General features: G+C 32.1%; 1 protein-coding gene across 1 annotated transcript in view; it reads left to right on the top strand.

Annotated features, from left to right (window-relative positions):
* Positions 1-196: 196 nt before the first annotated feature.
* The window catches only part of LOC117112898 (connector enhancer of kinase suppressor of ras 2-like), a gene marked incomplete at its 3' end in the record, with an annotated part of 55,405 nt that continues 42,155 nt past the window's right edge, over positions 197-13,446 (top strand). Inside the window, 3 exon segments of the mRNA XM_033256110.1 lie at positions 197-352; positions 7,134-7,297; positions 9,594-9,808. Coding sequence (XP_033112001.1) covers positions 286-352; positions 7,134-7,297; positions 9,594-9,808 — 446 coding nt within the window.

The following is a 13,446-nucleotide window of genomic DNA, read 5'->3' as shown; positions in this document are numbered from 1 at the left end:
CATATGTCATAATAGTATGTTTTCATATATAAACAAACATTTTTTGTATATATCCTATATTATCAAATATCTAGTTTGACATATATCTTTATATTGAAGATAAAATAATATCATCCTTTCCTCATTCGAAAATGGACTCGTCAATGACGAAAGGAAATGCTGGTCAAAGTTCAAAATTCTGTGTGTACGTCGTAAATTCAATCGATCGGAAGGGACACCCAGGCGTGGACGATGAGAAGTGTTTATATTTCATAGTTAAAGTTATCGTTATGATCCTTGTACGCAATGGCATGGATTCAAATTGTGAATATACCACATTGGACTGTTCAAGATGTTCAGGAATGGATGAAAGGTATTTTTACATTGTTTATTTTCTTTCACCAGTTGTTTGTGTAGGCCTATCCCATTGTGCCTTCACAGTTCGGTGAATTGTTTTAAAGTTGTCTTGCACGGTCATCCAGGACTGAAGAAACCCTCCCTGCTTGAACAATAGAAACCCGGAAGTTAGGAAATAATTGTCAAGTGCAAACTACCTATTTAGTAATACTTTTACTTCTTTTTATATCGACAATTGACGGGATCACAGGATCCATCAATCTGGATTTCAGCCAAGGTGTGTGTGTGCTTGTAGTAGCTAGAGATCGGTGTCATGATATACCAAACAAGGAAAAGTACATACTACACGAAAGTTTTTGAGATATTGACTGTGTTGACATTGTATTGTCATTTCATGCTGACAGTGATGTTAATACTTAATATTTTGTTGCTTTTGAGACTATGAACATGAGATACAAATCAAATTGATAAATTAACAATAAAAAAATATCCCCTGCTGGTTACGATCCTGGTATCTCGGGGATGGGGTCGGGATTTTAAGGTTTTAGAATAAATATAATTTGAAAAATTAAAACGAGACATCTATTTTGTGAATATTTTTACCTGGATAAACCGACTAATAACCTATAGTATTCTCTCTCAAGTGAGAACATCATTGAGAACCATTATTAAAGTTCCCAATGGAACTACCATAGAGTGTGCAATGGTGGTATAATTATGTATTAAATAATAACCATTTTTAGGCAATTTTTAATGATGAATCTGATATGGAGTAAACAAGAGATGAAATGCTAGTATTATTTTACCTGAATTTTTCATGACCAGTGTTTCCTGGGGTGATGGTAGTGTTAAACGTGGTCACCCATGAAGTCAAAACCCATCAGTACAATTTTTAAAATCCTGCATGGATAAGGATGTGTAGTGTGAATTTCCATAGCTTAATTATCTATCAGTTTTCAGTGGAATACAGTAGCATTGCATTAGGCAATCATTTACATGATTCGCAGATACATTTTTTGTCGAATACAGAATGTGCTGGCTTAATAATTTTAACCATCAAAACTAAATAATAAAACTGAATAGTGGTCTTTTTTTAGTTAATACAAATGAAGAATAACTGTATGCTTTTTTTTTTTTTTATAAAAACATTTTCTTTATCATTAAATCAAAATCTGTTGTCATCAGGAATGTGTACTGATTAAAAATAACATTCATAATTCAGACATTAGTACAGATGTGTACTGTATTCAGAAAATTATCCTCTAGGAGATATTTTTCTCTACTGTATTCTCAAAAATGCATTGCCTACAGTACCACTTATGGGTATGTGGACTACAGATATGACAATGTCAAAATAATGTACTAATAATGTAGTTATAAGCATAGATTAACTCTAGAAATGATCCAGGAAATGTAAAACATCATAGTGGAAATTAAATTATTTGCTAATGTGCTAGTCTAAGACCTGTAAATTGCACAAGTCTCACTTTAAGTGTGTGGGTTGTGGGACTAGATAATTTACTGTATGAAGTACTGGTAGAGTAGGCCTTGGACATAAATGTTGATGATAATAAATAAGAGAAACCTACAGTACTACCTACCTGTGAATTATGGTGCAGGTTTACCAACAGTATGTGCCTTATGCTTACTGTAAGCTCTGTCAAGACTATCAAATGTTGTTTGAAAAAAAAACTGTTGTATGCCCATATATAGTCATTATATGCCTATATATGGTCATGATGTGATGTCATCATGACCATATTTAGGTATGTCATTGTCACATGTTTTTGTTAAATGAAATTTGATAGCCTGGATAGGACTGTAAATTGCTAGCAAATAGTGTGATGATGACTGGTTTCCCAGTATACTGTGTTTTCGACATTGGTGGGTGGAGTCCTGTTCTGGATACTTATACCAATAGTGCAAATGCTTTTTCGGAAAGCTGTTTTAATACCGTAGTTTACAGTAAGTCAAAATTATTTACTGCTTGTTCTGTTTTTTTGGTTTTTTTTGTAAAGCGCATTAAGGATTTTTGCGGAATGCACTATAGAAGTACAGAATTATTATTATTTTCTATCTGCTTTATTTTCAAGGTGAACAATAAAATTGTCTTTTTTAGAAAAGAATATTGTTCTAGGAAATTTACAGTATGCCTAGTTATACAAAACATGACAAGCAATACTAAGTCAATTATTGAAATATATTTTGAAAAAAATATTATAATATTATTAATAAGCAATAATTAATTTTAAAATATATAAATCATAATTATTTGTTCAATTTTAATAATTAATGTAATTTAAATTAATTATATTTGTGTTTTAAATCATAATTATTTCTTTGTTAATGTAATTAATGTAATTTTAAAATTAGTTTGTTATGTCTAGCTTTATTTGAGTATATATTTTGTTATTATTACCTAGGATATACTGTACTCATGAAAACTCCTTTGAGTATTTTAAAGGATTCTGTAATGTAAATTTCTTTTCTAACTGTGAAATCTCGCTGAGTAATTCAATTTTCTGTTTATATTTTACTACAGTATATTACACAGACACATTTCTTGAATCTAGAGTTGCGTACCGGTAACTGCTTGTTATGCGGGTGTTGACCATGATGAGCAGGCAAAAATCTTAGCACCAAGCCATGTTAACACTAATATAATAGAGTTGATTTTACAAAGTATACTTTCATATAAACCTGCTAACAACAATAATCTGTACTGTAGAAGGTCTTCAGATATTTGTCATCAGTGTATAATCATGCCTAGTGTTTCCTGTATACAAAGAAACAACTCCCACAAATTCAGACAATTGAATAAAAAGTACTACGGTAGTAGCCCAGTGTTACAGTATTATACAGACTTATTTAGCAATTCGGAAAGATTAGTCTTAATATTCCTGTAGCATAATTGGTACATGGGCTTAATTGCAATGGCTGCCTGTCTATAATGATGATTTCCAATAAAAATAAAATTCTATTTTTGGCCAATTAGCACACCAGCCACCACGAAAAATGGAAATTTCAGGACAAAATAAAAGTTTTTCAGCCCACCGCTGCTTTGAGATCTCCAAAAATACATATTTCTTCCCAATTATATAAACTTAAAGCATTTATGTACATCCAATTACTACTGTTCACATTTACCAATAAAATTTTATTTTTATTTTCTTCTCTGTCTGGATGTTTTTGGCAAAACCATTTGCTAAATAAGAAAACAAAATTTATTTTATTTTTTTCCGCCCTCTTCTGACGAAAAAATAATTACGCTATACAGTATAAAACAAGGTAAAACAAAGTCTTGCCCAATGATATATCTATCTATGGGAAATTTGATAAGTCTGAAAAAGTTCAGTAAAATGTAAATTGCTCATTTAAAAGGATCAAATGAGATCAACCACCGATTGAACAGTGTCAATGCATGGTGTTAATTCGCAGGGAAAAAATTTTCTCGCATCAGTTAACTTTCAGTTGAATGCATAATGAATTAAAGCAATACCAATAATAATGGATTTTATCAGTCCAATAGGTCTAAACATTTTATACAGTAAACATCTTATGAATTCTCACAGGTCCAGTGTATTTCAATTTTCGGAGCAGCAGCAGGCATAATTAAATTGTTTTTTAAATTAAACTTTTCATTATTTTATGAAATTAAAACTAAAATATTACTTTTGGTTCAATCATTATTTAGTGAAACAAGGTATTATCTTGTCTTAGGCCAAATAAATAAACATGTTTTTTTTTTTATCTCCATCCATGTTTTTGTTTGGTGTTGAATATTTTGAAAAAGGCCAACTCCTTTGGAACAAATGTTACTTTTCGCATTGACTATGCAAAACACCCAGAAAGTCCTTCAGATATGAAAACATCCTATTAAGTAATTTGAGTACCTTGGCCTGGTCAATGCATACTGTACAATGTCGTGGCCATGTCTAAATGAAAAGTAGTGAGATACTGTACAAATTTAACTTTGGTTAACCTTGAAATTACGTGTATAGTAGCATTTTCCTCTCAACTGAAAAGTTTTTACTGGTAAAACTTTACATAAAGTTAGATACTGTATGTGCGTATGTATGCGTTAGCCCTTTTTATAGGTGGAGTTTAATAGATTAAAAAGATCACCACGACAATCCTACAAAAGGAAAATATAGAAATGCCGTTCTTTATATAAACTAACATTTTGTAAATAACCTTTTGTAAATGTAAAATAACATTTTGTAGACTAGGTGCCAAATTGTATAACTGGATGTGCTTTTTTGTTTTAGTTTGTTTAGTCTGTAGGTAGACTACAGAGCATTATGTTCAATTGCTTTTTTTTTCTGTTCCTTTGTTATATTGTTGATTATAAGGATGCACTGTTCATTGTAAATGTGTGCCACCGATCTGAAAGTGTATATCCAAATAAATAAAAAATAAAATTTCATTTTGGTTTTCATAAAAGTTATAATTAATTTTCAAATTGCGTGTATGCACTACTACAGTACAGTAGTACTGCAGCATTGTTCTCTCCATTGAAAAATGTTCACTGGTAAAACTAATATAAAAGTCAGATGTGTGTGTACAGTGCTACAGTACTGTATATGTTAGCCCTTTTTATAGTTGGGGTTTACTGGATTAAAAAGATCAACACTTACAATCTTAGCCTAGGCCAAAAATGGTGTTAAATTATTGAGAAAAATTGATTCAGCAATATATTTTCCAAAACACAGACTTTCACTGGTTGGACATCTAATTTTACCAGTAAAATTGACGGCTAAAACAGCTTCAGGAGAACAAATTAGTAATCACTAAAGGCATTACCATAATTATTTTTGCCAAGCTGAAGCAATTATGTGCTCTACTTACACTTCCTCTATATAAATATAATTCAATTTAAAAATTAACTCTAATAATCAATAAGAGAATTCAGCGAGGTTCAAAGGTAGAGTGCTATGTGTCTACAGTGTGTTGCTAGGGTAACATCTGAGATGAATTGATAATATTTGAACATAGTGACAGAATGTGAGCTGAGAGAAGTTGAAAATGTAAACAAATCATTAATATAACTTGCCACTTTCAGGATAGAAATATCTATTTAAAATTGAAGTTTTATGCGAGTGCAATTATACAAAGAAATCCTCGATTTTTACAAATTAAATTTATCACTTTCCTGTATAATACTGTACTTTCTACATTGTACTAATTTAATCATTTACTTTGAAATTGGCATCTTATAAATTTGGGTATTATTATTATTATTATTATTATTATGTTTCCTGTGGCAATTTTATTTGTTATTTGTATAATTACAGTATTTATTATATTTAGACTTTTTTGTTTTAGTTTTATGTGCTTTCCCAGGGAGCGGAGAAGGTTAAAATTTGAGTATTATACATTTTTCGGCACCCTAGACACAAGTGTACACTACAGTCAGGGCTGGAAAAAGTGTGTGAGCATACTAACGGGGAAAAAAATTCAAAAAAATGAAAGTCTGTTACTAAGGTTAGCCTATATAATGTAGATGATATTTGGTGGTGGAGATACAGTATTTTATTAAGACAACTTACAATGGTCAGAGGCACAAACATTTTTTCCCAGGCCTGACTAGGGTGGTACACAAATGTATTGGTGTCGGGGGTACCAAGTTGGAAGAAGTCAATGCCAGAAGAAAGTGAGCTTTCTTAACATCTGATTTCGCAGTGCATGGTGATATCTATCAGCACTGAGACAATTTATAAGTAAAGTTGTTGTACTGTAACATGCAAATATGAATTTACAGAAGATAGATGGGCCATTTTTCTTGCTTGCAAGCAGTTCTTATCTAATCAGGGTATCCTTCATTAAATAAAACTATTAAAAACCACTTAGATGTTAAAAACGGCTGTCTCATTGTTAAAATACACTATTGGTTTGAAATGCATATTCAATTCTGTTTTTCATATATTAAGAGTGTTTTAATGGATGGATAGTCATAGTATTCAAAATGGATACTGAACTATTGATTAATTTAATGTGAATTTTATTTTGCATGCACAAAAGTATATTTATCTTACATTCTGTTGTTCATTGGTTATCAAAACATGTACAGAGTTCTGTTTATTAATAAAATATTTGCTTAATGGCTGATCAGCATCATTTACTTATCGTCTGCGTTTACTCCCCAATCATGTTATAATTCAAGGTCCACCGATGACTATACAGTGTAACAATGTACTATCTATGCTTCTCTGATGCAATTTATTTTATTTTTTTTTTAGTATAAAAGATTTTCATTTTGAAAGGCATTAGATGGGATATGAAATAGTACTTTAGCAATACTGTACTTGCCGGGTGCCTAAGCATGGTGTAGGGTTTACCTGTACAGTATTTCTCAAAAGCTTTGTAAACAACGAAGCAGACGATACTGATTGAAGCCAAAAAAAGCCGTTGAACAATAAAATAAGACTTGTGTTAACAATGTAGGCATAAAATACAAGTTTTTAAAATTATATTTCCCTTCTCCACTCACGATTACCGACCAGCACCTTCATAACAAGTTGGTGGGAACCTGTCTTCGGTACATTTACTCTAATTATCTTGTCTCTCATTTTTGGCCATTCAGTGTGCATAATGCGCATGGAAAAGAACTCAAGGTGCAATTTGAAAATGAGATTTTCCCCGGTATGCTGATCATTTTACTGTACAGTATGTGCATACTGCAGCTGATGCTGGTCTTCAGGGCCTAACTCAAAATTCAAATTCTCTTTCTGATTTTCAACAAGACACAAACTTTGCATTTGACATTTACTCTAAAAGATATTGATATTGAACTTTAGGGTTGGATGACGATTTGCAGTGCTATCGTGGTACGTTTGAAGACAACCATGTTGGCGGCAAAAAACTGTTGTCGTTGCAAGCTGAGGATCTGGAAGATCTCCAGATTAACAAGATTGGTCATCAGGAACTTCTTCTGGAAGCAATCGGCCTTCTTCATGACCTGGTAAGCCCTTTGTTTTGCCTGACATTTTACATTGAATATCCTCAATCAGGGCTACATGAGACCCAAAAGATGCATGAGGTAGTATCCAGTAGTGATCTTATGTTAGACTATGAATGGTATGGTGATTTTAGAGTGGCTTGGACAAAACACTTTATTTTAATGTTTGTCTCATTTCATTTATTCCGTAAGCATAGGTTTTTGCATTAGGTGATTAATGTTGTCAGAGGAGGGCGAAAAAAACAGAAATTGAATATATTTTTCTTACTAATTAGCAAACGGTTTTGCCAAAAACATCCAGATGGTAGAGAACTGAAACTTTTATTGGTCAGTGTAAACTACTACTACTACTAATAATAATAATTAATAATAATAATAATACTGTATTAGGATAGTTTAATGCTTAATAAGAAGGAACTATATCTATTTTTGAAGATTTCAAGGCAGCAGTGGGAGTAATAAAAATTTAAAAAAAACTTTTCTAAAATATCAATTTTTTGTTGCACTGGGTACAACAATTGGCCAAAAATAAAAGTTTATTTTAATTGGAAATCATCATTATTAGCAGGCAGCGGGTTTGCTAAATAAGGTGGAAAAAAAGTCTTGCCCTATGTTTTATGTACTGTAATTGTAACTTTTTATTATTAACTTTTGAGTCCTGGTGTCAGGTACAGTATGCTATAATTTATGTGAAATGTTTGGTCTGCTGCCCATTTCTACCACCCAAAATATTGAGAAGAAAATATTTAAAGAATGAACTTTTAATAAAATAAACATATTTTTTTTTAAAGAAATCAATTTTCAATGATTTATAGATGATTTACAAATATGTAGCTACATTAATCCTTCAATTTGCTGTCAGAGTCTACTTCGTGAATACTTACCTGGATAAACCGACTAATTGCCTATTCTTTCTCCCACGAGAAACACCCCTCAAAAATAATAGAACAGAATTCAGAATTTTAAGGGTTAACACTATGAAGCTTTGTTTCCATACAATCGCTACACTGTCGCTACAGTGTTTTCTGTGCAGTCGTTGTACTGCTGTGCAATCCCCGTCGCAATTTTTAGGAGGCTCCCGGCCGACCAATTGAAAGCTAAAGACTATTGAAAGAAGTGAACAATTCCATATATTTTCTTTTGAATATTCAAGTGTCCAGTATTAGATTTTAGTGGCGCTAAAAGTAAGGTGTCATGACAAAATGAGTCTTGTGCCAAACAAGAAAAAAAAGTTATCAATATAAATCATATTGTAATCTTTATTTTAGTTTTCTAACTGTAAGTTTCTTAAGTTGAGTAGAAGTGGTAACAGATGTCTGAAAACATATTTTGGAGAAAATCGCCTCTAAAGATAAACAACAGATAAATTTTGTGTTGATTTTCTTATCAATTCTGGAAAACAGCCATAAAAATTGTCTTCAAAACATTCATAAGGTCATGTAAATCAAATCAGAACATTTCTGTTATGAAATATTAAACTGACAGAAATTATGCAACTGCATTTTTGTCAATAAAATGTTATTGGTGAATGTAAACAGATGTTTAAATGCATTAAATTTATATAATTAGGAAGAAATATACATTTGGAGATTTCAAGGCAGCGGTGGGCGTAATAAAAAAAGATAAAAACTTTTATATTTTTATGAAATGTCTATTTTCTTCTGGCTAAACAAGGACAAAAAAACTGATCTGGGTACAAAACAACTCATTTTGTGACAGCATCTCTCTCGGTTTGTGCATGAAGAGACAACTCCACTTCGAAGTTGAGACAATCGGATGAAGAAGACTGCAGCAGTACAGTGTGCTTCAGCTTATGTAATACCAGGCCCATAACCAGGGGGAATGGGGTTTCGGGTTTCGGCCAAAGTTTACTACTGTAGTGGTATTTTAACATAACATTTTTCTATTAAAGAGAAACACTTCTGAGTTAAACTTGGCCTATAGGAAACCCCATTCACATGGACTTGGTTACGATCTGATCACTCTTTCGAAGTGAGAGAGAGAGGTTAGATGAAGAAATTGAATCCTAACAACATAAGCATAGCTCATGCACACGTAGTTTGGTTTATGTACACAGGTCCATTATAATAGGATATATTGAGAGGTTTCCTCAAAGCCGGGGGTCCAGGGGATGCATAGAAGAATTCTATGTGCCCAAGGGAAGAGCTTTGTAGGATCAGGGGTAAGACTCGAGTTAAAAGCATTCTTCTAGCAAAGGTGTTTGTGATACATTTGGTAAGAAAATAGGATTACCTGTATATTAGTTTCTGACTTTTTTTTTTCTAATTATGTCTTACAGAATTTTAACCTACCGACAGACACACTTCAGTCAGTGACACTCTCATTAAGTTGTGGTGCTAAGCATTTACACAGTGTGGTTGCCAAACGACAAAGGGAGAGGGAAAGCTATAATGTGGAGCCAAGCATCTGTTCAGATGGACTTGCATCTGACATCTTAATGTTTGTCACTCATGTAATCACATCAGCAAGGCTGCTTATTTCATGGTTAGATAGGTAAGTCAAATACAGCTCTCCCTTTAATTAGAGACCACTTTCTTGTGGTCCCACAATTCACAAATGTCTTTTATTTATTTTTATTATTCTAATTAGATACTAAAGATCATGGAAAGCCAGTCCCAGAAGTGTTCTCTAATTGAAGGAAAACTTTCCCAAAATCAAAATGTTATTAATAGCAAATATAATACGACATCTTAGGACCCTGGCCCGGGATTTATCAATCTCAGCTTAGCAAATGTCTTAAGTCAAAAAAGTTTAGATGTCCCAAAGCAAATACTTTATGCTGATTTATCAAACCATCTTAGCAAAATTTTAGGCTTAAAAATCATCTAAGATGGTTCATGCCTACAATTGACTTTTTAATTTTAAGCAATATTTAAGCTAACAAATATTGATAAATTTGACTTAAGCAAAAAAATAGACTTAAGACGAATTTAAGCTGATTTCTAGTTTGATAAATCCGGCCCCTGGTATGCCAGAGTTACTGAGTAGTGCTGACTCAATAAATTTCCAGAAAAAATCTCTGACTGACAAGTCCAACACTGAATCTGAACCAAGGGATTAACTAGAGCCTCGTTCAGTGTACCGGTATAAAATCCTAGGTAGGGTTCTTTGGGAAATGTTTTTACTGCTTAGTATGGCCCAAAATTGTGCATTTAGGCCATAATTTGGCAATCAAAATTATTAACGTTATTTGGATAGGCAATTTAATATTTTTGGTTCAACCTTGTTGGACAACAAGAGGTCTAGGCCTGTCCAATGGGGGAAAATTTCCCTAGACTCCCTGCTGCCATTTCTCTTGAGTTTCCCAATTTACTGTGGAATTGAGCTCAATCTTCCATCTCCCGATAATGGTAAGTTTAAATAATAGTAATAATAATAATAATAATAATAATAATAATAATAATAATAATATATAGGTTCTTAATATAGTGCCCTATAATAATCTCTCAGAGTGCTATTATTACACACAAAAGTGAACAAAAAAAAATTAGGTATCAAAAAGATGCTTTTTTAGGCGGTCCTTGAAAATATTTCAGCAGGTTGCCTTCTTAATAAATATAGGGAGCTGGCTCCATAAGAATGGTGCACTGGCAGAAAAAGATTGAAAGCCATATTTTGTTTTAGATTTTACTGCCTTGATTGCTTTTTGATTCTAGCATTCACAATAGAAACTTCAGTAAATGTTTTCATGTTTGAAATGCTACCGTTATTGTATAATGTCTCCCTGAAGTCACTGATATCATCAGGCTTAGAAAATGCATTAAGATGTGTTTCAAAAGCTCATTAAACTAGATACAAGATATACTGGCAGTAGCCTCTCCAAATTTGGCATTTCTGTTTCTAGTTAAAACACTGTATACATACAGTACATATACATTGCGGCTTGGTATTATGCTTCATGATCATAGCTAAACTGAAAGTAATCCTTTTTAAACCATCCCATTCCCAGTGGAAATCCACTTCCATTTGCTATTACATTATCAAAGTGTTTAAAGCGATGTGAAAAACTGGCAAACCGATTTCTACTTATATCCCTTGGCATTTGGTTAAGATTTGATGGAAAGCTCTACATAATATACAGCATGAATAAATCAAACAGTCCATATTAAAACACCTTATGTTGTATTTTTCTTGTCAAATTCTGAACCTATTCTGAATTGAACTGAAGTCAAATCCTGTTGTCAAGGTTAACCATTGTTGTTAAATGGTTTGAGTAATGGTTATTTGAAATACGATATTGATGTGAAATAATACTGTAAATGATAATAGGTTGAAAAAGATCAAAACCCATTTTAAATTGTCAGTTTTTCTGACTAACAAGTACTTCAATAATAATTGACTATGTTCTTGTCTACTTTAAATTTCTATTAAAAGGCAACAATGCCCATTTGATTATATTCAAACTAAAAAAAAAGTGCCAATTCATGGAAATGATGCAATTAAACCCATTCATAAAATGACTGAAATAAAATAGAATAAGATAAGTGTACATTCAAATAAATTATTATAATGCAATGTAATAGAGAACAACTATAACATTTACAGTGTGATATTTTAGGTTAATATCTGTTGTGGTTAATCATTTTAATTGCACCTTGACTATTCAGGTGTCTTCTGTCAAAAATGATATTAAATTTTACAAACAACAATTAACAAAATCCAACGAACATAACAAATAATTAAAAGAAGTACAAAAGCTTTTTTAATATACAGAAGTACATGAAATTTAGTCAATGTGTAAAAAAAATATTTACATGAAGTTGAATTTAATCAAGAAAATACAATACCCAAAAGAGTGAAAGTTCATTACAATATTAACAAAATATGTTTACAGTAGTTTAGGTCAATTAAAACCTAAAAGTAGTTGTAGCATCATCACTTATCCATGACTTTGCCAGTTTGGTAAAAAAAATGCTTATTTAAGTAGCTAAGAGAAGTTTTACTACTCACTCATATATTTCAATTTACAGAAAAAAGCTTTTCTGATGACCAAACATTATATACTTTATTAAATCAAATATGTTTGTTTTAAAGCCAGCTACAATAAGTAGTTGACTCCCCAAATTTAGACATCTTCAAAGCTACAGTCAGCAAGATTAAGCTCTGCAAGGTATCTAGGAATACTCTTTGTACTTTATATCAACCCTCCCTTTTGAAGAGAAAGAAAAATGAAGAATAAATAAATAGTATAACAAAAAACATAAGCAAAGCCATTGATTAAAAAATGTTTAAGATAGAGAAGTAATACTGTAGTACATCTGCTGTGATGCATGTACCAGTAGCGTTGTACAAGTATACTCTGTAAACAGAGGTTATGCAGTACTGCAACAGATGAGCTTTGTATTGAACCAAGAAATAACTCTTCTAGGCCTATAGTACTTTGTTGTTATGAAACAAGCAAAGTCAACTTGTGGAGTTGGTCATATGTTGAGCACAGTATGCTCTGCTCACGTGAGCTCTATAAAAGGACAGTGTGATGAAGCAAATTATGTTGTACTGCCAGAATAGTAGAAGATTGTGAATGTTATTATTTTTCCATAGGCCATTGTGTTTGAATGAAACAGGAAGATAATTAGATATTGAAACTAACATTATGTTTCAATTATACTAATAGATTCTAAATTCTAAATGTAACTTTCGCTCTAGAAATGAACTCCTGCGTAAATCATGCAACTCATGGAGTGGGGGGGGGGGGGTGAGACAGAGCTTTTTTTCTCACACTAAGATTTAGTTAGTCCAAAAATATTTTCAAAACATCTCTAATCACATCTACTGACTGAAGTTCTTCAAACGCTTCAAGAAGTTTCTTTAAATGAATTAGAAAAAAGAAGTTGAAATGAATGAAAAGAAAAGATGATAAGAAATGAAAAGATAGTATGAAAGATGAGCATTATCTCTTACTTGACAATACTTCCCATAATCTGGTAACAATAAATCTCTCATTGTTTGGGTGTAATGGTTTGTTTTACCTACTTTCTTTTCTGGTACCTGATGTACAACCTTTTTTAAATGCGCCCATTTTTTGCTGATTTGAGGCCATTGTTTGAAATAGTGCCTGTAATCCTAGCAAAAAAGCCAAATAATATTCTTAAGGTTCAGGGCCTCTGGGTTTAACCAGTGAGTGCTCATCA

The sequence above is a fragment of the Anneissia japonica genome, unplaced genomic scaffold, assembly GCF_011630105.1.
Source record: "Anneissia japonica isolate Jap-2015-1 unplaced genomic scaffold, ASM1163010v1 scaffold287713_len945575_cov184, whole genome shotgun sequence".
In the NCBI taxonomy this organism is placed as follows: Eukaryota; Metazoa; Echinodermata; class Crinoidea; order Comatulida; family Comatulidae; genus Anneissia; species Anneissia japonica.
The sequence above is the reverse complement of the archived record's forward strand: the minus strand, read 5'-3'. Positions and strand labels throughout refer to the sequence as shown.